The sequence below is a fragment of the Tachysurus fulvidraco genome, chromosome 13 (genome assembly GCF_022655615.1).
Source record: "Tachysurus fulvidraco isolate hzauxx_2018 chromosome 13, HZAU_PFXX_2.0, whole genome shotgun sequence".
Lineage (NCBI taxonomy): Eukaryota > Metazoa > Chordata > Actinopteri > Siluriformes > Bagridae > Tachysurus > Tachysurus fulvidraco.
In genome coordinates, this window is record NC_062530.1 from 6700074 (window position 1) to 6727968 (window position 27895).

The 27895-nt window shown below is 38.4% G+C and overlaps 2 protein-coding genes across 7 annotated transcripts; one reads left to right on the forward strand and one right to left on the reverse strand.

Annotated features, from left to right (window-relative positions):
• Positions 1 to 361: 361 nt before the first annotated feature.
• qpctla (glutaminyl-peptide cyclotransferase-like a) lies at positions 362 to 14319 on the forward strand. Of its 3 annotated transcripts, none has more exons than XR_003439403.2 (9): positions 362 to 982; positions 4188 to 4334; positions 4783 to 5076; positions 6213 to 6374; positions 6467 to 6566; positions 7322 to 7438; positions 9256 to 9960; positions 10082 to 10229; positions 14179 to 14319. XR_003439403.2 is itself a non-coding variant. In XM_027138207.2 (7 exons), the coding sequence occupies exons 1-7, from the start codon at positions 740 to 742 to the stop codon at positions 9399 to 9401; spliced, it is 1209 nt and encodes a 402-aa protein (XP_026994008.1). In that variant the 5' UTR covers positions 362 to 739; the 3' UTR covers positions 9402 to 10033. The 3 variants fall into 3 exon arrangements, 1 of the variants encoding a protein (XP_026994008.1); XR_007144687.1 differs by lacking the exon at positions 14179 to 14319 and adding an exon at positions 13137 to 13331; XM_027138207.2 differs by lacking the exons at positions 10082 to 10229; positions 14179 to 14319 and having other exon boundaries at positions 9256 to 10033.
• On the reverse strand, positions 11562 to 27055 carry LOC113637746 (homeobox protein SIX5-like). 4 transcript variants are annotated; one of them, XM_027138631.2, is made up of 4 exons: positions 26147 to 27055; positions 14266 to 14686; positions 13166 to 13329; positions 11562 to 12670 (listed from the first exon to the last, which is right to left on the reverse strand). In XM_027138631.2, the coding sequence occupies exons 1-4, from the start codon at positions 26836 to 26838 to the stop codon at positions 12478 to 12480; spliced, it is 1470 nt and encodes a 489-aa protein (XP_026994432.2). In that variant the 5' UTR covers positions 26839 to 27055; the 3' UTR covers positions 11562 to 12477. The 4 variants fall into 4 exon arrangements, with proteins under 4 accessions (XP_026994432.2, XP_047678321.1, XP_047678320.1 ...); XM_047822365.1 differs by lacking the exons at positions 11562 to 12670; positions 13166 to 13329 and adding exons at positions 20325 to 20993; positions 21184 to 22667 and having other exon boundaries at positions 14378 to 14686; XM_047822364.1 differs by lacking the exons at positions 11562 to 12670; positions 13166 to 13329 and adding exons at positions 20325 to 21011; positions 21184 to 22667 and having other exon boundaries at positions 14378 to 14686; positions 26147 to 27053.
• Positions 27056 to 27895: the final 840 nt, after the last annotated feature.

Below are 27895 nucleotides of genomic sequence, written 5' to 3' on the forward strand. Positions count from 1 at the left end.
ACATAAAACTGTATTGTGAAACAATGAGCCATGTTAGTAAACAGTCATAAGATTTGAATGTTGAATAAAAAAGGATTAATAACAATTTATTTTAGAACTTTCAGTGTACTTTGGATTTTTCTAATGAAAACGAACTGTGTGTGTGTTTGTATGGTTGAGTGTGTGTTTGTATGTGTTTGTGTGTGTGTGTAATTATGTGTATGTGTGTAATAGTTAACATACATATGTAATACATTATGTAATTACTGCTATATGGTTTATAGCCGCTTATAAACAGTTTAAAATCACATTACAGTCAGATGAGAATCTTGCTGTTTACTTCCGCCCCCTGTGATGACGTGGCCAGTGGAGATTAACCACGTCACACAGTATAGAAACCCGGAAGTGCAGAAATGTTCAGTAGGACGTCAGTTGTACAGTCAGTCAGTCAGTCACGTGTGGGAATAGTTTTATTACAGATAAACAAATACATAGCTTTATCAGCGTGAGACATGACAATAAAACTACAGTGAGTTTGTATCCGACTTAAAGCTAATGTATCGCGGGGAGACTGCAGCTGGACAACAAACACACCTCTTTTCGGGCAAAGTTCACACGTGTTTTCGGGGTCGTGTGTGATTTCACGGTTATGGAGGCGTTGATTAGGGCGTGTTTGTGTTGTAATGCCACGTCGACTGCTGTGGGACAATAATAACAACACGCATCCTGAGTCCGTTTAGTCACGAAGGCGACGGAAACAATGGCAAAGAGTGGCCGGAGGCTCCGATCTGCTCAGGTGAACGGAGGTGCTGGTGGTGTCTCAGTGTCCGGGTGTCCGCCGACCGGAGCGTGTCGCGCTCGTGCCTTCCGCCTGTGTCTGTGGCGCGCGCTGCCGGTGATCCTGATCCTCCTGATGCTCATGTTTGTCATTGGCTCTTACCTGTGCAGCTACCCCAGCATCACTGACAGCCCAAAGTACAGCGCCGATCTGTTTAAGGACAAGGTAAACATGTGTGTGTCTCATCACACTGATGCAGAACAGAATGCAAATCTCTTACACTTCTAATTTTTAATGCTATATACAATGCTTTATCCTCATCAGTATCACGTGACGTGTCCTGGGAACACTTAATGCATATAAGACCTACAGGAATACATCCTTGGCTGAGATGCCAGTCCATCTCAGGACACCATATGCTTTATCCTAGTCAGTATCACGTCATGTGTCCTGAGAACACGTATAAGACCTGGGAACACATATATACCTGAGTAATGCATATAAGGCATACAGGAATACACCTTGGCTGAGATGCCAGTCCATCTCAGGACACCATATGCTTTATCCTAGTCAGTATCACGTCATGTGTCCTGAGAACACGTATAAGACCTGGGAACACATATATACCTGAGTAATGCATATAAGGCATACAGGAATACATCCTTGGCTGAGATGCCAGTCCATCTCAGGACACCATATGCTTTATCCTAGTCAGTATCACGTCATGTGTCCTGAGAACACGTATAAGACCTGGGAACACGTATATACCTGAGTAATGCATATAAGACCTACAGGAATACATCCTTGGCTGAGATGCCAGTCCATCTCAGGACACCATATATACATATAATCACATATTCATTAACACCAAGACCATTTAGAGTCACCTGGAATGCAAATCTCTTACACTTCCAAACTTTAATGTTATATACAGTGCTTTATCCTAGTCAGTATCATGTCATGTGTCCTGGGGACACTTATTGCATATGAGACCTACAGGAATACATCCTTGGCTGAGATGCCAGTATATCTCAGGACACTAATCACATATGCATTAACACCAAGCCCAATTAGAGTCACCTGGACTGCAAATCTCTTACACTTCTACTCTTTGATGCTATATACAATGCTTTATCCTTATCAGTATCACGTCATGTTTCCTGAGAACACGTATAAGACCTGAGAACACGTATATACCTGGGTAATGCATATAAGACCTACAGGAATACATCCTTGGCTGAGATGATAGTAAATCTTAGGACACCATATACACATAATCACATATTCATTAACACCAAGGCTATTTAGTGTCACCTGTTCAGCTAACTGCATGTTCTCGGGACCCAGGAGAAACTGGAGAATCCAGAGGAAACCAAACTGCAAGCAGACAGTAACCTGAGATCAGGATTTAACTGGTGAACCACTATAGCCCAAATGAAAATATGAACCTAACAAGTAAACAATAAAATACTCTTATATTTCACCAGTTTGCATAGTGGCCTTGAAAAGAGAATGCATGTTAATGCACTAAACCCTACTAGGCTCATAGAAACACCAGTTATTTGATTTGAAACGAAGTGCAGTAGGCAGCATTAGTTACGTTAGTCATGTAGACTTGCTGTGAAAATATATAAAGTTTGGTTTGTAGTTTCCGTTAGCTTTTTTCCTGGTCAACTTTATTTTCTTCACAATAAGCATATAAGATGATACCAGTATTAGTATCAATGCACCATGCTAATATGTCCTATAGAGTCCTTCCTGTATGCAGACCTGCCAACCTTTACGCATTTTGTGTAGCAGATACGCATTTAGACATTAAAGTACGCTGCTACGATTTGTCACTTCAAAATACGCATTGTAAAAAACCGTTGATGCCTTTGAGTACAACTGTCTGTGCATTTGCGCACCAGGCAATGCGCCTATGGGTGTAACCGCATTGGGCAGCAACCTGGGGAAATAATAATTCGACCAATCATAGCACCAGTTTAAAACTCTTCAACGCTACAAGCGGAGAGCCGTCAAAAACAAATGTGGTTTTCATCTGTCTCTGTCCGTCTTCAATTCTTCTTACAGTGACTGTTTTTTGCAAGTTAGGACTTAATGTTTCAAAGGTAAATGGCCAGAATTGTGAATTTCATCCATTTTAATAAGCCTGCCGAACCACAGGCATCGTTAGACTCCTTTACTGGGGCATGATAAGTTTAAAAAATCAATAACTTTACTGTACTACACTGTACTGTCACCAAACTCATAACACACATCACTGATGTCCTAGTACATGTACTAAAACACTTATTTTGTGGAAATGTCTTTTTGTACATGTAATACTTTACTGTAATACACTGAACTGTCATCAAACTCAAAACACACATCACTGATGTCCGTTCTGAGTTTGATGACAGTACAGTGTATTACAGTAAAGTTATTGAATATCATTTCCATATAGTCAATTTATTGATTTTTTATTATTATGAAAAATCATAAAAAATCAACAAAAAGACATCTCTCCCAAATAAGTGTTTTAGTACATCAATTAGGACATCACTGATGTGTGATCTGAGTTTGATGACAGTACAGTGTATTACAGTAAAGCTATTGATTTTTTTAAAATTATGAAAAATCATAAAAAATCAAGAAAAAGAGATTTCTCCCAAATACGTGTTTTAGTACATGTATTAGGACATCAGTGATGTGTGTTCTGAGTTTGATGACAGTACAGTGTATTACAGTAAAGTTATTGACTGTTTTTATAGTATTCGCTTTTCGGGTTTTGCACTTTGCAGACCGTCCCTTGGAATCTGTTTCTCAGTTGTCCACCGCGGAGGAAAGCCGATTTTGAGAAAAATTTGGTTTTAGCTGCCTCTCTACATTACTAAGATAAAAAAGTGGTGTTATTTGTGTAGTAACACCCTTTAGTTCAGGAGCTATTGACAAATGCACGTGGAAACCTATTATGAAAAACATGAGAATGATGATGTGTGTGTTTTGTGTGCGCCTTGCAGTTAGTAATACACATGATGTCAGATGAGGATACTGACAGAGAGGGAGAGGGAAGCAAATCTAAAAAGAAGCGAGTATATGCCTCTCAGAAGTTCTTGACCGGTGTTGTGCCTCAAGTTTAAGTTTTAGGCACAGATCAAGTTTTACTTTATTTGCCAGTATTTATATAGGAAAAATATAGTAAAAATTTGTGATGAGTGAGCCTGTGAACTTAATCAACACTGACCAGCAAATGTGCCTGACCTCGCACCGCATCGCTGCAGTAAGTTGCTACTCAAAAAAGTTTTCCAAGGTTGGCAGGTCTGTGTATGTTTTGCTAACAAATAAGCCATATGTTTGAAATGCTTTCTTTTATGTGTCTTTAGAAGTCCAGAGATTTAAACTAATGGAATTAATCTATCTCTGCTTCTAAACTTTTTTATCTATGTAGCTCTCCCACAAGCCCAGGAAGTTACCTCTGGCTCAGGTGCGTAATCTTGCTGCTCAGGTCGATATCACTCGGCTTTGGGAGACCCATCTGCGGCCCATACTGATCGAGAGGGTTCCAGGTACAGCAGGGAGCAAAGCTGTACTCCAGGTGAGATGCCAAAACCTTTACCTTCATTTTCTGCCTTTTTCTATAAATTCCTATCTTCCCAATCACATTTTTGTCTCCTCTCAAACACTCAACTCCTACTCAAGAGTCTTTAATATAGAGCCAGGCTAATCTTATCTAATGCAAAGCAGAAAGCACTCAGATCTTCAGGCCAAGTTTTCAGAGTTCTCCCTATCTTTGACAGCTCCTAAATTATTTTAGTATATCAGTTAAGGTGTGCTGTGTACCACAAATAGTATTAAGATCCAATCTTTCCTCTTATTTCCTGCCATCAAATATCTGATCCATTACCTTAAAAACAATTTTATCCAAAACCAAAATCTCTCCATATATTTGATAGAAATAGAGCTTTGGAGACCTTAGAGGACATTATAGATTTATTACTGCATGTGATTCACACTGTTCTCTCCTCATTCCCTAATGTGTTCAGCACATCGTCTCCCAGCTGCGTTCCCTCTCCGCAGGCTGGACTGTAGAGGAGGACTCGTTCCAGTCATCTACTCCGAAAGGACCCGTGACCTTCAGTAATGTCCTGGCTGTTCTTGACCCCTCTGCCCCCCGCAGGCTCCTCTTTGCCTGCCACCATGATTCCAAAATCTTACCCCGAGACCCCAAAGACCCACAGCGAGTGTTTATTGGAGCTAGTGATTCAGCCGTACCCTGTGCCATGCTGCTAGAGCTTGCATCAGCACTGGACACAGAGCTTAAATCCCTGAAACAGCAGGTAAACATTTTCTAGAATATCAGGATCCTTAGTGAACGCACAGAAAGCTAGTGTAAAAATCTGTATGGGAGATATGGGAAATATTTGGATGTTGCATATGTGTTATCCAGTCAAAATCAAGGTGGAGGTAATTTAAAGTAGTTGTGATTGTGATAATGTTTTTCTAGCTAATGTCCTATTATTTAAAAAATAGTCCCAATGTGCCTGTTTATACAGTAGCCACAGCTAAGTACCTGTTAGTTCTATTTAAGGAGGCCTGGTCTCTGTGCCTAAAAAAATATGTGTATGTTAATTTAAATAAAAAGGCGTGGCTTCTATGTCTGTTATTAAAAAGGTGTGGCTTTTGTGTCTGTTAGTTTCAGTTCGAAAGTTGTGGCTTCTTTGTCTGTTATTTAAAAAAGGCGTGGCTTCTGTGTCTGTTAGTGTAAAAGGCGTGGCTTCTGTGTCTGTTAGTTGTTTTTTTTTAAAGGCGTGCTTTCTGTGTCTGTTAGTTTAAAAAAGGCGTGGCTTCTGTGTCTGTCAGTTGTTGTTTTTTTAAAAGGCGTGTCTTCTGTGTCTGTTAGTTTAAAAAAGGCGTGGCTTCTGTGTCTGTCAGTTGTTGTTGTTTTTTTAAAAGGCATGGCTTCTGTGTCTATTAGTTAAAAAAGGCGTGGCTTCTGTGTCTGTCAGTTGTTGTTTTTTTAAAGGCGTGGCTTCTGTGTCTGTTAGTTTTAAAAAAGGCGTGGCTTCTGTGTCTGTTAGTTTAAAAAAGGCGTGTTTTCTGTGTCTGTTACTTGTTGTTTTTTTTTTTTTAAAGGCGTGGCTTCTGTGCCTGTTAGTTGTTGTTTTTTAAAGGCGTGGCTTCTGTGTCTGTTAGCTTCAGTTAGAAAGTTGTGGCTTCTGGGCCTCCTCATAGCCTGCTGTCTTTGTATGTCAATTTCTACATTTGAAGACCAAATAATCAGTAAAAATACTAGTGTCTGTTTGGCTGGTAGTTATAATTTTGTTCTAGGCATCACCACATTTAGTCACAGTAATAATACACATAGCAAAATTTCAGTAATTTATGTGTTTTTACTCAGAACTCAGACATGCAGATGGGATACGTAAACACACTATTGTGCTGAGTTGTCCAACCCCTCCTTCCCTTCATGCAGAGGTCTGCGTTGACGCTGCAGCTTGTCTTTTTTGACGGAGAGGAGGCGTTTGAGGAATGGACAGATACAGACTCTCTGTACGGCTCACGTCATCTGGCTGAGCTCATGGCTCACAAGCCTCATCCTCCAGGCTCCACACACACCACACAGCTGCAGGCAGTGGTGAGCCCACCACCCTCATTTTTAATACCCACACAATAAGTCGTATCGATTTAATGGGAATGAATATACATTTTGTACTGTGTGTCTTTCAGGATCTGTTTGTGCTGCTGGACTTACTCGGAGCTGCAGAGCCTCTGATTGTCAATCATTTTGATAACACAGCTCACTGGTTTGATCGTCTTATTGCTGCAGGTCAGCAGTTTCTCTGTCCTCTTTTCCTCTCTCATGCTTTATAAACACACATTAATCAAGTACAAATGATTGAACCATGGTGCGTTTTTTTTTTTTGTTTGTTTCCCTAAGACCAAAATATACCAGAAATTTCATGGTCATTGCAGAATTTTCTGAAGTATAAGACACAACTAATGTGCTGTGCTGATTATTTTCCCCTAAGAGGTCGAGAGATCCAAGCGGAATACACCGCAGGTTTTGCTTTTTATGCCGAGACATTTTCCACATGCGACTAATGAAAAACAAATTGTGTATCGTATGTAATGTTCTTTAGATTTTGTGGGAAAATTACATACGGAATATTTGTAATCCCCTGCCATTTCATGTTCATAGCAATGCAAGAAATATACAGTAAAGTTTTTTTGCTTTTCGGTCTGGCATGTTGTTCATGTCACAGATAAAAAGCAGCCCTGTTTGCGTGTTTTCTTACTAGTGTGTTTACTTTTTGCTCGAGCAGGAAATCTTCTTCATATGCTGTAGTACAAGTTGCACTGCTTTGCCAGGCAGTTCTGTGTAATGTAATATAATGACAACTGTGACAATTTGATTTTTATTTTATGTTGAGTGGTTTTATTATTTAGTCCTAAGGAAAAAAAGAACTGGAAGAACAAGAACAGAAACTTTAAAACTCTTGTGTTTTTAGTGCTTCAGGAATCTGGCAACCCTGTAGCTTAGGTCTTTTTTTAGTTTTCATTAGATGTCTTTCATTGTTTTAGAGAGGAGGCTGCAACGCCAGGGCTTACTGTCATCACAAGGTTCAGAAAAAAACTACTTCAGGAAAGACGTTTATCTGGGACCAGTGCAGGATGACCATGTTCCATTCTTGCTTCGAGGCGAGTGACAACACACACACACACACACACACACACACACACACACACTAACCTAAGCCTAACCTTAACCAATCTTTAACAGGATTTCAGAATGCTCGATTTTTCTGCAGCATTTTATTTAATTAGTGAATCAAGTTGCTGAGTGTTGTTGATTTGCAAATCAACTTAAATAAATTGGTGAAATTACAACTATTCCTTTAAACTCCTTTTAGTTCCTTTTAAACTCTCTAACCATTAGGCTACGACTTGCCCACTGTGATAGCTGTACTCATGTGACATGAAGCATCTTGGCCTGAATCTGCAAAAATATACAAATTCTTCTGAATATCAGAGAAAACAACTGAAAAGAAAAAAAGAATGCTAGACATTTCTAATAATCTAGTCTTTAATATTTTACTCAAATGGAAGGCCATATAACTTTTTTTGTTGTGTATTTATAGCCCAAACATTTCAGCATGTATAATGACATTGTCCTTACATCACCTTGTAAGTCACTGCTGCTGGACTTTCTCGCTGTCCACTTGATAACAAAGAAGAAAGGTGAACTAAAATCCGAGGTCAACAACATCATAACTGAGAGGCTTCTCTATTTTAGTCAAACTCCATGCTTAAGTCTGTTGTTCCACCTGAAGTCTGAATACTTGTGTGTATGGAAATAAAATTGGGCCAAAAAAGTCCCACTGAGATTAAAGATCTCTTCTTCCAGGGCATTTCACATAAAAGAACAGTTTCACACATTAAAATATTTACTATAACATCAATAATATCAATAACACATTTCATATAGGGTCAAGAAATCTGTGAAACAGCTACAAGTTTCCTTTGTGTTGGTAGAAGAACTTTAAAGGTATATTTTTAAAGGTATAGCTTGACTGACTGTGTTTTTTGTCAATACGTGGATAAAAGGAAGATAGTCGCCAAGCATGGATGTCTCACACGGTTTTACAAATATGATATAAATATTATCTAATATATTTGTCTGTATATTTGACTAAAAATGTTGCTGCCGATTTAATCAAATTGGTGAGTTGGTAAAACCTGCATTTACATTTCTTTAGCTGAAGATATTAACCCGAATCGATTTCCAGTTTAGACAGGATACGGATAAGCTGTTAAAGATTAATTCTGTGTTCAATGTAGCTTTGAAGCAGGTCGTCAAATCTCAGAATTCAGTCAAGAGTGTTCAAGCTATAAAGTGGTAAAAACGACGGTTGCCTCCATGGTTTTGTTTTTTATTAGCAACAATCTATCCAGCTAACTGTGTTCCTAACCGCAAAACAGAAAGCTGTACAATGTTACAGTTTTAACAAGCGTATGTGTGCATGTGTGTGCGTGTGTGTGCGTGTGTGTGTGTGTGCATACATACATACATACATAATCATAACTGGTTTAAAATTAAGAAGCACAATGTTGTTTACTGCTGATGCTGTTAGCAGCCACGTTGATTTGACGTCACTTGCCAAACTGGGTTGAATTCTAAGTCCACACCCTAAACACACATATAAGTTCAATTTAGTCAAATGTAGCATAAGGGCACATCACGAGAAAGTAAGGAAGCAAAGTGAAAAGGCAATCATTACAACTCAGTCTATTCTGTGTGACAGCAGATTATATATCATTACAGTATACAGGTGTAGCAGAGTAAAAACAACAAAGCACAGGACAGTCTTTAGGATTACAGCAGCATTTGTTCAAAGGTACAAATCTGCAGCATCAAGGTGAGATTATCTACTGAAGCAAAGGTGATCATTTTTTTTTACAAGAAATCTTTTGAAGGCTTTAGTAACATTTCTAACCATGTGCCTGCCATCCCACAGGTGTACCGGTGCTGCACTTGATCTCAACACCATTCCCTCCATTCTGGCACACGCTCGAGGACACAGAGGAGAACATGCACCGGCCCACAGTCGAGAACCTCACCAAGATTCTAGCCATCTTCCTGGCTGAATACCTGCACCTCTGAGCCAACTTAGACTCTCCTTCTAAACACACGTGTATGAAGTGACGCACTGTATGTTGCATACTGGACAATAGCGATGATGTAATACATCTAGGTCACATACAGGCACAGCATCTGCTGTGGAAATGTGGTATGATTAATTTTTATTATTCTATCTGCTGAAACAAGAGCCATAAACACACACGCTTTGGCAGCTGATCGGGTCAATATCCACGCTAAAAAAATGGACATGCAGACCGTGGTGAGCCTGTTGATATGACTTACTGCAAAAGTTTGAGCCATTAATTGCTAACCTGTTGCTTGGACAGTGCTGGTTAGATTTGAATGTATCTTAATAATAAGTGTTGTTATTAAGATATCAGCAGGACCTATGAGATTGACAGCGACCTCGTATTCCAGTTTCAGTGAAATAGGAATATCTTAAGCTGGTTTTAAACCCGTTCTCAGTACCTAATCATCATGTACTTACTGATAGACCATGTGCTGTTGTCTAATCTGGAACTGTTATGCATGAATTTAATAGGAACTGAGGAAAAGAAACCTGCAAATAAGTAAACTGAATGTAAGCTAGACTGCTAATGCTATCAAAATTTTATTTGAGCAGCTACACATTTAAAATAAATAGCAATAAATCATCTACTGTGTAGTTACTGTCTACGGTTATTCCTTTGTGATATGTACAGGCCATAACCAAGCTTTAAATGGTCAAATACCTCAAACATCACCAACTTCTGGGTCCATGCTTCGAAGTTCTCTGTGGAGTTTCACTTGTTCTCACAGTTGCCGTGTAGGATTCTTCTGGATTTTCTGGTTCCTCCCAAAAACATGCAGGTAAGTGAATTGGCTATGATAAAGTTGTGAATGAGTGTGTGAGTGTATTCATGGTTACCTGTGATGAATTAGGTGTCCCATTCAGAGTGTATTCCTGACACTTACCTGGTGTTCCTCGGGTAAGGCTTCTGATAATCTGCGATTAAAAATCTGATGGAAATAGGTCTGCAAATGGATTATTTATATGAAAAAGCCACAGCTTCCATAAAAAAAGCAATATGCTTCTGTTAATTAAATTTTCTTCTGCTGCATGTAATCTCTGCTGTATCCAGATAAAGCATTTGTCAAATTACAAAAAAAAAATCCTTAAAACATTTGTCTATTACCTTAAACGTGTTTTCAAAATAGATTTTTATCTATATTTGGTAAAGCAATGTGCAAGTGTAATAATATCTGAATTAATGAAATGGAAAAAGGCAATGTGATCATATGAAGCTTCTATATCATGATAATTGCAATATTTATATCATAATGACTTTGTATTTTTAGTTCTTCACCACTATTTGGTGGAGGCAAAAAAAAAAAAAAAGCAAGGATTTTTACAACAAATAGAACAGGTTTTCTTTAATGGAGTCCTTCCTGTTCACTTAGTAATAAGAAGGACTAGATTTGAAGAAGCTTTCCAGCCAACGTTATTGTCGAGTTCTACTTGTTTCATTTTTCCATTTCAGAAACACTTTCATTCATGCTAGACGTAATCAGTTCGCTCTGTACACATTTTAACAGAACGACTGAATTTTCATGACCAAAGTGTTGATGTTTTAAATCTGAGGTAAATCACTTTAGAAGACAGAATTGCTTGGAGATTTATCTTGTCCAGAAGGTAACTGCTGCCTCCCAAAGCTGTGCTCAAATCCTTACCGAACATAGGAGTTAGTATATATCAGTAATCACACTTCTGTGCATGTAGTATTACAACATATTTTCTGGCAGGTAATTAGTACATGTCTATAAAGAAAAATAACTCTTAGATCTCAAGGCATTTTTAAAGTCTCCTGTTGGTAAAGTGTAGTTTCTCCTGTTATTGTTAGCTGATCCTTCTATCAGGACTGGAATATCTGTCGTTATACAGAAGTTTCATGCTCAAAACACTTTCCATTCTGTTTATAAAATGCTTTTCTGCTTCAGTTACTGCTTCTACCATAATGCTACAGATTCTGCTTGTGATACACAATGCTAGCACAAAGCTAACCATCTTATAACCTTTCATACCGTTCCTTCAATTTTTGAAGCAATATCAGTTATAATTAAACAGTAAGTTAGTAGTTATTAGCCGACACTTTAGCATCTGATTGATTTAGTAGTTATGATAGTTCAATGAAAGCTAGTGAAACAGCTGCTCATAGCATGCTAGTTATTACATGATCAGATTTATATTTCTGGATGAGTTGTGAGAATGATGCTTTTTATTTTAAACAAAAGGAGACAAGGAAGATTTAAGCCACATTTTCTACATTCACAAATGTATTACTGTACATTAAACAAAAAAGGGGTCTTGTCAATGAAAGAAGATTTTGTGCTGCATTCTTTGCTAATTAGCTGACATGGCTAGCTTTAGCAAAGACTACAGACTAGCAACGGTGAGCAAATTCTTGCACTTGAATTCCAAATACATTAAAGAGTTATTATTTAAATGCATTTACTGACAAATACTGAATGAATTTTAGGAGTTCTACACCATTGGTTCATATTGTGTGGAAATTGTTGCTGGTTTCGAAGCAAAGAAAATCACCAAGAGGCATTCTCTAAAATATTATTAACTTTAATTTTTAAAACATCTTCATAATGGATTTTTTTTTTTAAGCTACTCTGACTTGGACAAGAAATATTTAATACAATCGTTAAGACGACTTTTTATTTATTTGTTTGTTTATTTATTTTTAATATAAAATGGTGCTTAAGTAGAAAGAACAGAGGAAATGAAATACATATCAGTTTGCTGCAACACCTTCATGAGAACCAAAAACATTTTACACTGGACTATAAAGTAAACATGGTCTGATACAAAATTGAGGGGGAAATACAAATAGATAAAGAAGGAAAGCCATGGTGGAATTTCCTGTTGAATAAAAAGCCATTTTCTTTGTTATGTCTTCATGAAATGAGGTGTACAGTGTCTCCAACATGGACTAATCAGACTGTGAGGGAATTTTTGCTTTCTCGTCACTAGGGTGCAGTAGCTGTCTGTGCATGTTCATATTCCAGTTCATCGAAGCGTGTTTATTCTGCGCTGAAGGCTCGAGTCACCTCAGTAGGGAAAGTAGTTTGCTGTTCCCAGGTGTCTGAGAGGTGGAGGATGAACTGAAGGAAGCTGAGAGCAGGGCAACAGTTTTCTGGAGCTAGGGCTCGGTGGAGGTGAAAGATCATCGTCAGACCTGTGGAGTGAACATCTAGTTGTGCTGTCAGAGCCTAAGCACTCTGGCACAACATCCTCCATTTGTCTGTGATAGAAGAAGAAAAGAGAGGCTGAGAATTTCCAAGCAAATTTTCTGCATGATTGGACTGGGTGAGGTCAAGAAAGCAGAGAAGACACAAAGTGACAAACGAATGAAAGAATGACAGTTTATTTAAAGCGTTTTTACTTTAAGTTAGTTCACATAATGTATTGTCTACATGCTCAAATTTAACAGTTCTAAAATGAGATAAATCCTTGTAAAGAAATATCTCGGCAAGATATCTCTCCCTAGGGCTGGAATTACAACAAACTGTGCTAAGACCATAAAAAAATGTAACACAGACACTCCAATATGGCAGATTCTATGAACAAGACAGATTTTCATCATCATGTCACCTAATTTGAAAGTTCATTATACAACAGTGTGTAAGCAAAGACGCCATTTTTAAAGCGGAAGTTGTGTCAGCATTCTTTAATGAGATAATGATTGAGGAACACTACTGTGTCTAAAGCCAGAAGAAGATGATGTAGGTTCCCTCACCCTTTGCGGCCTTGAGCAGCTCTGTCCCGCTGACGGCGGTTCTTGAACCAGTTGCTGACCTGAATGGCTGTAAGACCAGTCGCTGTGGCTAACTCCCGCTTTTCTCTGGGTGAGGGGTAGGGCTTCCTGCAGTACCACTCCCTCAGCACACACCGTGACTTCTCCTGCAAATACACATACAAACACCTTCAGCATGATGGTTGACATTTTATTATAAGATTTGATATGATGACACTAACAGAATAAAGTTTGACAGATTTCATTTGGTGCCAAAGTGCAAACTGGTTCCATACGATACTTCATTAAAAAATATGTCCGAGATCTTCCGTTTTTCATTATTTTTCTATAAATCATTTAAAAAAATAAACAACATACATAGAGCACTGTCAGTCTTTTTGTTTAATAATAGAATTTATATAAATCCTATTCTAAATTAAATAATGTGGCATGATTTTATGTTTAAAACCTTCATCAATAAATCATCAGCTTTAAATGTATGCTTATTAAAAATAAAGGAATGTCTATAAATTCTAATTTCCTCAAAGTCACTCAACTGTAATGACAAACATTCGTGTAATAATAAAATGTTTGCAGAATTTTTTACATGAATTCATCAGTTTTAAATCACTAAATCTGTATTATTTGATATCGTAGAAACGGGGTTAGTTTTTCCAGTTGAAGATTTCGGTGTAGTCTGATGCACATGGATACCACACTACCTTTACTACAATATAAGTAACTGGAGGTAATTTTTTTAATGAAAATCTCCAGTGTTGGGAAGATGTATAAAACTTAACGATACTTAACATCATCTGTAAGGCTTTTTCTTATGTCTGTCTCATGCCATTAAGACCATTATATTTATTGTTATTGTTCTTATTGCAAGGTTGTACTTTTGAAAGTCATGCTAAATATATTTTCTGGATGTTTATGTACAGAATTAATCTGCTCCTAGAACTTAATTATAAATGAGCTTATAAAAGCTTTTTTTTCTTTTTTACTTTTCACTCCAGGCAATTTTTTCCATACATCATCAGATTATTTTTAATCTGTCTTTTGATCAAGGCCTTTTGATCAAGACCTGCATGAACAAATCCTACCTTGAAGCAGTAGCTGGTCTCTTCTCCATCCCAGATGGTTCGAGGCAGGGGAAACTTTCGCCGTACGCGGTATTTGCCCACAGCACCAAGAGGGCGCCCTCGGTGCAGCTCAGCCTCCAGGTAACGTGCTCGAAGCCAGAGCTGCTGGAGAAGCGAGTGACTGCTTGGGGAGAACACATTGGCCTCGATGAGCGCGTAGAGATCGCTGAACCGGCCCTGGTGGAAGGCCACAGCTGCCTGCGCCTTCAACATGCTCTCCATGCTCTGCTGTGAGCCCAGGTACGAGGAAGAAGGGCAGGAGGAGAGAGAAGGTACAGAACGGAGGAATGAGGATAAACGGTCGATACATCCACTCTGAAGCAGAACCTCACACACGCATGCAACCTGATCCTGGGTAAACCCCGTTCCCATGGTGAGCAATCTAGAGGAGAGATTTGATTTTATATGGTTAGACAGATGTAAAGAAAAAGTAGAACTTAATATCAGTACCTTACTCAATACTGGACAATAATCCATTAATCCAATACCTGGTTACAGATGAGTTTACAGCATTAATTCAAAAACTTGTACCAGTTGTACCATTTCCAAGTTAACAAAGCCATGATATATAATCCTAGTGCACATTTCCACTGTTTCGTAACTTTACCTTCTCTCAGGATGGCCTTCAGTTAGGTTTCAAGAAGAAGGTGCCAGTTGCATTGTAATATTTTCTTGTGAAAATGCTGCCAAGCAGAGAATCTGAGAGTGTATCCAAGCATATGAGGCTTCACTCACTTATACCTGTTTTTGCCTGAGCTGTAGATCCACCCATGACAAAGTACACACAGGTAACCGGAGCCCATGGGGGTTAAGAAAACACTGACAAGCACTAACACACATTTTGCATTGAGTCATACACCCACAAAACAAAACAATCCTGTTAACTAGGAGCCTTGCTGAGTGTCTTAAATAGTGAGGGGCATATTGAAAATAAACACATTTGCATTTGAATGCATTCCTATTTACAACTCAAATTAGGGTACCAACGTTTAAGCCGATTTGGTTAGCGATGACTCCTGCATGGCGTACATGTAATGAAGGCCAGAGGGACGGACGTCATTTGCCTCCAAAAGTGCACTGAAAAATGTCACAAACGTGCACAAAGAGAGCAGGATTGTCAAAGTGCTTTTAAAATCTATGTGCAATAGAAGTAACAGTTTAACAAAAAAAAAAAAAACAACTTTCAATAACTAAAACCCTCAAACAACTAATCTTTTTTTGTGTAAAAAAAAAAAGAAAATTGAATTAAAGAAATAAAGTTTTTTTCTCTTTTACAAATCAGGAAGATGTTTGAATGTCAATTTTTAGTGAAGCCATGTTTCTCACCCTAAACTATTTTCCCCATCATTATATGCACCCAAACCATGCGACCCTTTAATTAAAAACAGATACGATTCTTCTGTAACGTAAACTCATTCTTAGCAAATTTGCTGATGATTTTGGGGACAGTATTATAAGCTCAAATGCATGTTTTAAATTGCTAATTTGCCAACATTTATTTATTAATTAAATTAGATCATACGGTCGAAGTCTTTGCTTGACTTTCTCTTGGAGATAATGAGACACGTGTTGCAGAGAAATTGCATAGCACATCCTCTGTCTCAATGATTTTGCTGTGGTGGAAAAATTAAGCTTTTTTTTTTTTTTTACTTTTCACTACAGGGAAATTTTGCATTTTTTTTCCATACATCATCAGATTATTTTTAATCTGTCTTGTGGTTTCAAATGTTGAACCAAAGGTCTTCCTCATTTAAAATGAAGGACTCTTTAAAAAGCTGGGTACAATTTGCTAGCACTGACTCCTTGAATATTTTTAATATACCCCACCATACAGAACCATACTTCAACCAAATCAACTAATAGATGCTTTTTCCTTTTGACAGACATAACCTCTGACCAATCAGATTAGAGAATTCAATCAGCGCTATCATATATAAAAGAGCTGTCTCTTATTTTTTTATCTATAAACTTAATGGTTTTACCCAAAGTGCACCAGACTTAAAGAAAACACCCAGAGACCCATATGATGTTGGTTTCCTTGATTATCATTCTTTAACGATTTGTTGACTTGGGGAATAAAGCTGTAGTAACACAAGAATCTGCAAGAGTCTATAAACTATTTGACTAGCAGTAGAGATGAGTCTGTAATCCCAATGCAAAACTAAAGGAGCAAACAGGTCTTGAATGACTGCGTACATTTTGTTAAAGGAGCACAGCTCTGTATTTGGATTGTGTTCTGCCTGACTAGAAAGTCACTTTGGGTAAAGGCATCAGACACACGATTAAATGCAAATGTAAATGTAAATATAAATGTGAAGACATTCATCAAAACCACAAAATGAGACCAAACAGCTTGCATTGCAAAGTATATTTAACACAATGCCAAAAAAAATTAGATTGAATATAAAAAATAGAATAACTATAACAAATACAAAACAGCTCTTTTAAAGAGATATGCTGTTTAGCATGCTGGGAACAAAAGAAATAAAAAAAATCCCTTTATTAAATTTAAAGTACATTGCAAAATTCTTTGGCTTGATTAGCTGTATATTTTCCTTGGGATGGAGATGATTGTGGCTTTGTATATCTGATAGTACTGTAACAACTATGATAAAATAAGCCACAAAAAAAAACGACAACATTCAATAACGGCAACAGGAAAGTTCATTGCTTGTTGCTCATTTACACCAATACACACACACACACACACACACACACACACACACACACACACACACACACACACACACACACACACACACACACACACACACACACACACACACAAATTCCCTTTGTTTCTTACATACTGGGAAAACAACACATTGTTCAGGTGCATGGAAGAACTAAAACAGAAAAAGTAATACAAGCCTTTGGCATATAAATGCTACATGTCCTATTTTGAATACACTTCTAAAATACAACTATTTCCAGAAAATATATAGAAAATGCAAATGAAGAGTTCTGATGGACATCTGTGGATCTGCCAACAGCACACTGCTGGTTCATAACTAATTAATCAGGAGTGGACAAATCACCAGTTATTAATCAGCCCCACCAGTCAAAGCTCCATTATGCTACCCAACATGTTATGTCCAGAAATCTATTTAAATAGACTAAAATGTAGTGAATAATACCACTTAATTCAAGCACTACAAGAAAATTATGTTAATTGCCTAGACTACATTTAGTCTAGTTGAAGAGGTCTGAAATAGGGCTGGATTCCCTGTGAGGGTGGTTTTATATAACCTTTACATCCCCTCTCCTTATCATCGGAATCATATGTGCACTTTACACAAAAAGGTAGGAAGTCTTTGACTAATAAGATTTCAGCTTGGAGGCTCTGGCGTTCTCTCGAACATTAAATTAAATTGAGTCAGAGTCTCCATTTTTGCCTGAAGGTGTTAATTGCGAGGTACCTGCACATTGAAATAAGGTTTTTGTGCTGCACTGGACTGTACTTGGCTCAGCTTTGTCACTATTTCCCTTCATCATCCTGATTTTGAAAATATTATCTAGCCCCTCCATTACAGATATATTATCACCCTGTGGAATATTAAACCTACTTGCTTCAGGTACCCAGACTAGTGATTTGTCCACCCCTGCTAAGGCTTTAAACATACACTGAAAATAAAACATACAGAACAAGAAAAAGGCACATTTAAGATTGGAATGAACAACAACATACATGTTGTCTCCTACAACATAACAGTACATAAAGATTGTGGTAGTGTCACTATGTCACTTACTTATAGGTCAATATTATAGGTCAAAATTTGTTAATGGCTTCAGTAGGACCAATGATATTACCAAGAGCAGAGTAAATGACTAAAAAGTTCATGGATAAATTGTGCAAAACATTATGACACGTTAGCCTACAGGAGGTAAGCACCATAATTTGACATGGAGTCCAATTTGACTGAACAGCTTTTATCCTTGTGTGCATCTAGAAACGTCAGTAAGGATGAGTGAGCCAATTCCGCAGATATGTAAGGTACAGTCCATACACAAAGTAACTCATGAAATAGGACAACAACAGCTTTGAAAAATTTCTGGCCTTACCTCATACAAGACATAGGTTTCAGAATCATCAATGAACAATTATCGTGGCTGCGCAAGAATGAAAAACGATAGACATTGTGTGTAACGAAAATAAATCCTACAAAATTCTCAATATAAAAAGAGGAAAAAAAAAACATGATATTTGCACATAATGGATGAACATGTAGTGTCAAAACTGAGTCACATTCAAAATAGTGTCAGAATCGCAAGATTTACCTTTAAACTGGAGTCGACTAAAAACAATAAAAGCACCAATTTTCTTTTCACACAAAATGGTCATTGCATAGATAAAAAAGATCAAATCTAACGGTAATAAGACCTTTTTTTTTTTAAAATAATAATAATAATAATAATAATAATAATAATAATAATAATAATAATAACTTGACGAACAGTACCTTCTCAACATGTGCTACACTGTAGAGATGGATGGGAGTGTTAAATCAGAAACTATGAAAAGTAATAGTCTCTGGAGTCTAGTAATAGAATCCTTGTACGGTGATGGTGCATAATTTAAATAGCAACAATGTGCATGTGTAGGAAAACATTAGGTGTCATTGGCTAACATTACCTAGGCAATCTAGTAACATGCTGAAAAACGTTCAGTCTTTGGATGCAGGTGAGAGGACAAAACGTATATACCGTACACACTGACAGACAGCACAGTAAAGTATCTAAAAGTGATAAAATACCTTATAATACACTTTATCAGTTGTTTACTCTTTAAAAGCAACATCCCTCTTCTCTCATGGAGGATAAAACAACGTTAATGATTGATAACTTCAGCTAAATATCCTACACAAAGGGAACTAAAGCTTACTGTCTGGAAAATCCAAGCCTGGTTTCAGAAACCGTTTAAAGTGATCCTAAAGAAAGCGAGAAGCATAGTGTATTATGTGGTCATGTGAAATGTAATCGAATTACAAAATAATTACACATTTCTACAATGTATAGTTTAGGCTACTTCATGTTCCGAGGTCAACACGCAATCATATCCAGGTGTCTGGCTCATAAAGAAGCTTTTTAAAAAAAAATCCTGGGTTCCTCATTAAAGCTTGTTTTTACGCTGTGTGATTTCATCAGTCTTCTAAGGTTATTAGTTCTCACAATGCACAGGATGAGCCAAACCATGTGTATTATTAGATTTTATAATGATGATCCTTTAAATGATAGCTGTGACTAAGGAAAATTACTATGATCTGTTTGCATCATAATGCACTTATACAAGTCCCCCTTTATGGCCATATTGGGTAAATGGTAAAACATCCACCTTGTAATGTACTTAGCAAGCAGCATGTTTGCTGAAATTCTTGCAGTCATCAATGACAAATAAAACAAATAGAGCAATGAGAACGGCGGCTGTGAGTGAAACATGATCTTACTTTAGGAGACGAAAAGAGAAATGACTTCTTATTCCCATTACTTTAAAATTCCCATTAAAATGTGCTGTAAAATCCAATAAAGTTTAGTTTTGTAAATGTGGCTAAAAATCGACAGATAAACGGGTTTGCGTTGCCTTTTCTGAATGAGCTGTATTTAAACTGACTGACTGGAAAATTCAAGCTATAATGAATGATTTCTATTGTAAAAAGAAATAGCTCTGCTGTTTGGTAAATACCCAAAAGGTAAATGCTCCATGATATTACTCCCTATGTCTTTCTGTGGGAGATAATATCTCAACGACCTATGACTTTTTACTGTGAGTCCCAAAAAGGTTATGATGTTAGATCCAACAAAATCTAGAAGCTTATGAGTGGATTGACCTGGATTTTTTTTGGATTTTTTTTTTTTTTTTTTTTAAAGGAAATATAAATGCTCATCATTTACTCAGAGTCTATCTTGATTCCTTTCTCTAATGCCATACATCGACACATACAAAATGAAGAGTGCTGTGGACTTTATGTCCAGATTGTCTAAGAGCTCCTAAAAGGCAGCCCAAGTGAAGTATAGTTACAAACCCAAATCATCATCCACTGGGACAGACTGTAGTTGTGTAAGAATCTTTGAGTCTCCATCCATCTCTACATCGTCCAGATGAGATTCCCTATCTACATCATCACTTGAAGGAGGGGTACCCAATAGCAGGGACTCCCCACCTGGTAATCCCAATAATGCCGGGTCCTCGGGTAGATCCCCTTTCCCACGTACATCAAACAGTGTGAGTCCAGATGACGATGACAGTGGAACAGGACTCCAAGCAGGCTGAATGAGATGAGGACCACTGGCTACCCCACTGCTCAGAGGACTGAATGAAAGCATGCTCTCAGGGCTGAGGGTCTGTTGAGATGTTAGAACACTAGTAGGGGTTGGGGTTGGTGAGTCTGAGGTGTTTGGAGAGGCTCCTGGTGTAGGGTTAGCCAGGGCTCCAGTCTCAGGACTACAGTAAAGCGCAGATGAGCAAATTAATGGAGATGACTGAAATGGATTAGAGGTCTGGACAGAGGATAGGGAGATGGGCTGATTTTGTAGTAATGTTCCTGTTGAGGTTTGTTCTAGTCCACTGCTGCTGCTTAAACTTGGGACTGGGTTTTCTGGAATGGATTTGACGGGCATACTGGTAAACTGGAAACCAGCTGGGATGGTGAGGATGAGTTTGCCATTCTGAACACTCAGGAAGGGACTGCCACCTGCCAAGAAGAAGTTACCTTAAAACAAGAGCAGAATAATGCAATCAAGCTCTTTCGTTTGATGGTGGAACATAAATCAGTTGTGCTGCAGCTGGTGTATTAACCAACAGTAAATGTTAACTCTAGGTTTTAAAGAACTTCAAAATATTTGGTAAATCTTATATGGTTTGCCAATACTGTTGTCTCTTACCTGGAGAAGTAGAGGGAAGTTGAAGAACACCTGAATTGAGAAGCTGGACACCTGGAATTGCACCAGCTGTAGGCACACTCTGAGGAGGTCCTATGGGGCTTATCCGTATAGCCCCCTGGGGCATAACACCTCCTCCAGAGCCTGATAAGATTTGGAAAGCACCTCCTGGAGTTGGGATGGAGAATGGGGGTGCTGCTGGGACCACCTGAGGGAAGGATATGGTCCCTGTAGATGCTCCAGCAATGGGGGATACAGGCATGAGTTGAGGCAAAGTTACCAGCTGGGGCTGCCCTGTGTCCTTGGACTGTGAAACAGGAACTACTTGAGTTGGTGAAGAGATGGGAATGCCTTGTGTACCCAGCGTCTGTATCTGGGTGCTGGTAGCTGAATTTGACTGGTCTGTTAACTGAAGTGTCAGCCCTTGTGGAACCTGCCCATTACTCACCTGGGGGACAGACACAATAGTGTTCTCCCCAAGTGCAGAGGATCCATTGTGAAGTTGAGATAGATTAGGTCTGTGCCCAATTTGCAGATTGGGAGTTGAAAACTGAGGGACAGAACTCTGGGACAGTTGAGTGGAAATGGGGGACACTGGTACCAACTGAGGGCAAGACACCGGCGTCCCTGCTGGGTGCTGCACTAATTGAGACACTGGAATGCCCTGGATGGATGGTACCACCTGCGGCAAAGAAAGAACCTGAGAGCTTGATACAGTGGAAGAAGATGAAATTTGTGAAACAGACGAAGTAGGATTTATTTGGGAACCTGCTGTTGCTACTACCAGAAACTCGGGTTGTTGATTGGATTGTAGTGGCATCACTAGGTTGGAATTAACTACACCAGATGGAGAAACTGCAGAAGAAAGAATGCCATTTTGAGTCAATGCTAATGAAGTAAGGGAAGTGTGAGTCATCACCGTGGAACAGATTGCAGATGTGGATATAGAGGTGGGAGGCACAATTTGGGTGCTATCTTGAGCCTTCATAGCCTCTGGAACAGTAATGAAGTCCAACGGAGACACATTATGGTTGGTGGCTTTGGTTTCCTCCGTCAGTGAGACAGGGACTGTGCTAGTGAGGTTGGGCTGCGTTACCATTTTGGCAATGCAGTTTTCGGGGACACTATTGTTACCATTACCCTTTGATATAACCTGAGCCCCATTGAGTAAAAGGGGAGTGTTGGTAGTCACGGGACTGAGGGTGACTGCATGACCATCACTCAGAGTCAGTCCATTAATAATGACACCAGTTCCAGTCCCTGATAGTAATGGGCTCCCATTGAGCAACAGGGGATGAGGACTAGTAAGAAATCCCCCTGTGTTATTGAGAATAAGCTGTCCTCCAGTACTACAGGGGGCACTAGTAGAGATGGATATGAGCGAAGCAGTTGAACCACCAGCCTCTTGAGCAGCAGATTTGTCAGTAATGTCTTCCAGATCAGCCTTACTAGCCTCATCCTCTGTGCTGTGGTTTCCATCAGATTCACTGAGAAAGAGAGAGAGAGAGAGAGAGAGAGAGAGAGAGAGAGAGAGAGAGAGCAAGAGAGAGAAACAATGACAATTTGCAATGACTGAGTTCACTTACTTCGAACTTACATACCTAGCTATTTAAGTAGTAAAATACAAAAAATGAGAACAGATCACATAACCAAAACAAAAAGAAGAAGAAAAAAAAGCTTCTAAAGACCAGCTTTACTTCACCTGAACAGATATGCTATTTGCCAAGCATTAAAAAAACCCACATAGATACATTATACAGCATGAAGTAGAGGTCTTCACAAGTCCACTTAGATCCAAAAACATGAGGTCCGACCCGAGCGGGTTCGGGTCTAAAAGTTTCACGTGTGCCTCGGACATGGTTCGGGTATAATAATAGCGGCATCAGGTCTCGGGTAATTTAAAATGAATGTGTTTTTACCGAACGGACCCGAGAAGACCCGAACTACTGTATCTCGTGTGTGTGCATCGACTCGAGTCCTTTTCCAACCTCTCCTCTGTTTGCCAAGACCGCTTGCGTCATGTGGCTGGTGACGTGTGGCTGGCGGTAAGCTCATTTTTGTTGAAACAGACCTGTCAATCAATTTTGAATCCACACTGTAGCGGTTACTTTAGTGTAGAGTTATGCAACATCCGGGTCCAGTCGGGTTAAAAAAAATTCCAATGGGTCGGGTCAGACTCGGGTCAAATTTTTTTGGGTTTGTCTCGGGTCGGGTCTTTCTTAAAAAAAATATATAAATATGCACGTCGGGTTCGGGTAAAAGGTGATTCGGGTCACTTCGGGTCGGGTACATTTCTTTAGTCCCGAGAAGACCTCTAGCATAAAGGACATGTAACATGCACAAACTCTATGAAAAATTAACCTATTAAACACCTAGGAATTAATATAGAATCTGCCAAGTCATGACCTCGCATTTATATTTTTTTGCAGATGCATGCAATACGTTACTCTTTCAGTCTAATTTAACAGAAATGCTACCATGGAAACCTCTTGTACACATGTGAGCTGTTTGAGTGAATGGTGAGATGTATGATTCTGTCTTTGTTTTGCAATGCAATCTAAAAGAAGGTAGCATATTTAAGTTTTCCATTGTGTATTTGTGCCGACGCTGGGTCTCAGCAAAAAGACTGAACATGATTGAACTTGAACAGCAAACAGGTATATGATATGTAATATACCCATAATTATGGTACAACACAATTCTAATATTTCAACATTTACAGACAAAATAATATTTTTTGCAAAAGCAACACTATAGACATGCTTCTTTTTCCTATACATAAAATTGCAACTAATTGGGAATAAATAATAAAACCCACACAGCAGGCAGCATTGAAGCCCAACAGCTCCAGGGTTCCTGGTCCGATCCTTAATGCCTGTGTGGCGTTTCACACATTTCCTCAAGGTTCTCTGTTTTTTTCTCACCTACCAAAAACATGTAGGTGATAAGTGGATTGTATCTGCTAAATTGCCCTAAGTGTGAATGCAAAACTGGACATGTGTGTGTTGGGGGTCTGTTAAAGAGACCCTGGAAACACCATTCCTTGCGTTTCCAGGGTCTAATGTGGCCATAGGAGACAATATTCTACATGAAATTTTTAAAATAAAATAATTGTTATTATGTACCAACTTGTGTCTGAAATGACTTCCTAAGTAATCAGCTTGACTAACAGTAACTGCATTCAGTCCCAAACACGAGAATGATCTGCATTTATGGATAAGGATAAAACTGAGGAAGAGAGAAAAAAAATTGCCCCTCCTGATCGAACCTGAATACTATTAAAATTCCACTCTAGTGACAGCGGTGATTATGAGCAGCTAGAAGTCTGGAGAGCTAGTAAACCTTTGTGATAGAGGCATGATAACATAATAGCAAGTAAGTTCTTAATTCAAGAATTAACATTAAAGAAATCATATCTTAGAACGCCGGAACCGTATGTATGTTAATATTAAACATATTTAAAAACTGCTTTATCATTTTAAAAAATGATACTATAGGTGAATAAAGGGTAATTTTTGAATATATATATATATATATAAACAGACCATTGCCATCTGACTGCTGATATTCTTGTCCTGAAAAATAATCCACTTACTTTTATTGTTAATTCATTTAACGCTTATCATACCAGAACATTCTGTAGTGCCTTTTGTACCAAAGACTATCAACTACTGCAATGTTTAATTTATTAATCACGTCTGTCTTTTTTGTTCTATTAAATAAATAGCATTAAATTAACGTCTACTTACTGGAAAATTCAATATCAACACTAACGTTTTTCTTTTATAAAAAATAAAAAAACAAGAAAATTATAAAATCTAATGGAAAACCTTTAGAACAGAGGAGGCTATTATAACAGCAAGGGGGATTAAATCTGTAATCAGGTGTAATCAGGCACATGTAGGTGTGAAACACAAACAGTCTACAAACTGTATGAACCTGTGATCTGATTTACAGCCAGCACTTGCATCTGAGCTGATGATATGAAAAATTATATCATCATCATCATCATCATCATCTGGACTACTCACTTAAAAAGAAAATCCCATTTTGACCTTTTTCACGGTCAAATCTAATGCAATGTAATGAATTCATGAACATTTTAGGAAATAACTCCTATAATAAAATTCATCTTTTAAGGGTGTGTAGAAAGACGAAGAACTTCATGAATTCTGGGTGGTTAGAAACACAGATTTAACGTGTAAACGTGTTAAATCAGATTTAAACGTGTAGTGACTTGACTAGAGATCAGTTTTGTTAAGGTTTTTAGCTGGCATGTTTCTTTTCCTTGAAATTCCTATGCAGTGTTGTGCCTCAGGGAGACGTCGCCATGCAGCATGTCGGGAAACTTGAGACATTTCTGGGTGAGATCACATTTCACAACAAAGCAACACGCTTTCAGAGAGACACTCGAATCTGATTTCAGCCTCAACTGGCTAATCAACTCCGAGCACCAACATTCCCAACTTTTCTTACCGACTTTCCAACTCGGGTTGAATAAAATTAAAAGCAAACGTCACGGTTCCAAGTCTAGGCCGCGATACTTCGACCTAGTTTCCAAAGAAACCAGTAGTTTTTCACGACATCAGTGCCTCAAATGTACGATTCATCTACAACGTACAATTTATGGCTTTCTAAACAAACCGCTTTTCACCTTGCTGAGGTAGATTAATGCGTAAAAACAATGCAGCTTAACCAGAAACAAAGCCCAAGCGTGAACAACAAGGTTACCACTCTGCACCAATTAGTGTCAGTTTTCCAGTCTAATGTTGTTGTTCATTTTGATTGATCCTACACCGATTTCCTAAGCAAAAAGAGGTTTGTTTAGGCTCGTAGACCGTGATCTAAAAGGGCACCTGGCTCCAATACACAACACAGTCCACAAATACGCAAGAAATAAATAAATAACTCGGTCAAAACCAAAGCTTATTATTCACTGCAACATCTGACTGAGGTAAATTGTTACCTTTTGCTATTAGTACCGGATGGAGTTCGGTCTCTTTGTCGCCGATTTTTGAACCAATTGCTCACTTGTGTCAAAGAAAGTCCTGTAAGTTTGGCTAGATTTTTCTTCTCGTCAGGAGTTGGGTACCGGTTAACTTTGTAACACTCTTTCAGGGCGTTGCGAGACTTTTCCTTGAAACAATACACAGTTTCCTCTCCGTCCCAGATGGTCTTCGGAAGGGGAAACTTTTTGCGCAGCCGGTACTTGTCCACTGCGCCCAGGCTGCGACCCCGCGACCTCTCCGCCTCCTTGTAGCGCGCTCTCAGGTAGAGGTCCTGCAGGAACCCGTGGTTGCTCGGGTGGAAGTCGCGGCTCTCTAAGATGGCGTACAAGCCTGTGAAGTCCTCACGGTGGAAGGCGACCAGGGCCTGGGCCTTAAGCAGGGTCTCGTTGCCACGTAGCACGTCGGACGAAGGAGGGATGGTAGCCAGGAAGCTCCACAGGCGATCCACGTTGCCCGCCTGCAGGAGAGCTTCGCATACGCAGGCGACCTGCTCACTGGAAAAGCCGAGCGCGGACTTTGGGAAGGTCTCAAACAGTCGCTCAGAAACTTCTTCCGAGTCGTTTTCCTCTTTGACTCGGGCTTCTGATTGTCCAGACTCGGCGCTTCCATTCTCCGTTTGTTCTGGAGACTCCAAAGACAAGGAAGCCATTTTTGGTTGAACTTTTTTTCTCTTTCGGTTCCTCCTCCCTCCCTCTCGTTCCCTCAGCCCATTCTCCGGGTATACTCCGTGGAAGAGTCGGAAAAGTGTCGGTTCCTTTTTTTTTTTTTGAACGAATCGTTAGTTGAAAAGTGAGTCTGCTATGGGTTTCCAAAGTTACCCTATTATTCAATTGCAATTAAAATGACATATTTACAATTTTGAAATAAAAAAATTACATTTCAATTTAAATTTTCTATATAACATATCTTAAATATGATACACAATAATAATATTAATAATTAATAATACCTTATTATAATCTTAATAATACATAATAATAAATTATAGTAACAATAAATAATAATAATAATAATAATAATAATAATAATAATAATAATAATAATGTTTTAGGCAACAACTTTTTCCATCTAAGCATTGGTTAATGGTTTATGTTCCTCACTTTGTCATACACGATTATAATGAACGGTAAACACATTGCTATATAAATGCTACTTTATCTACAATTAACAAGGTATTACAAGGTATCTAATTATGTTGATGATTATAATTTCACAGTTATCAATTTTCTTTAAACAATAAAAATAGGTTTAAATATTAACCAATTAATATGAGTATCGACAAATGTACATTAGCCTAACGAATCAACATGTTTCTGTGATTCATTGTAGCAGGTTTGTTCGTACGAATCGACTCACTACAGCGATTTGTGAATGTTTGTGTACGGATTGAGGCGCCACGCCCCTCACGTTTCAGACTCATTTGACTCAAATATAAGTCAAATATTTTCAAATAAATGCAACAATTGTTGTGATGGAAATACAGAAATGTTGCAGTCAAAAAGTTGGAGAAGTTAAACGCGTTGTAGTTATATTATTAATCTAAAACCAGACAATTTTAAGTAGTAATTTATAATCTGTGTATAATAATAAACCAGAGGAATATTAGTGACTGAAAGGGAATAAAACATACTGAATCTAGTGACTCGAGTAGTAATTCAATTAAAAAAATTAATTCATATTTTTATTCTATATCTATTATTCTGTCC

Bases quoted from the DNA above. Each gene is read 5' to 3' on its own strand.
- qpctla (XM_027138207.2), top strand. From the start codon at position 740: ATGGCAAAGAGTGGCCGGAGGCTCCGATCTGCTCAGGTGAACGGAGGT. The intron at 4,335-4,782 runs GTGAGATGCCAA...TAATGTGTTCAG, and splicing joins GGAGCAAAGCTGTACTCCAG to CACATCGTCTCCCAGCTGCG. The intron at 7,439-9,255 runs GCGAGTGACAAC...GCCATCCCACAG, and splicing joins TGTTCCATTCTTGCTTCGAG to GTGTACCGGTGCTGCACTTG.
- LOC113637746 (XM_047822364.1), bottom strand. From the start codon at position 26,838: ATGGCTTCCTTGTCTTTGGAGTCTCCAGAACAAACGGAGAATGGAAGC. The intron at 22,668-26,146 runs GTAACAATTTAC...TCTCTTTCTCAG, and splicing joins TCCGGTACTAATAGCAAAAG to TGAATCTGATGGAAACCACA. The intron at 21,012-21,183 runs GTAAGAGACAAC...TCTTGTTTTAAG, and splicing joins ACTTCCCTCTACTTCTCCAG to GTAACTTCTTCTTGGCAGGT.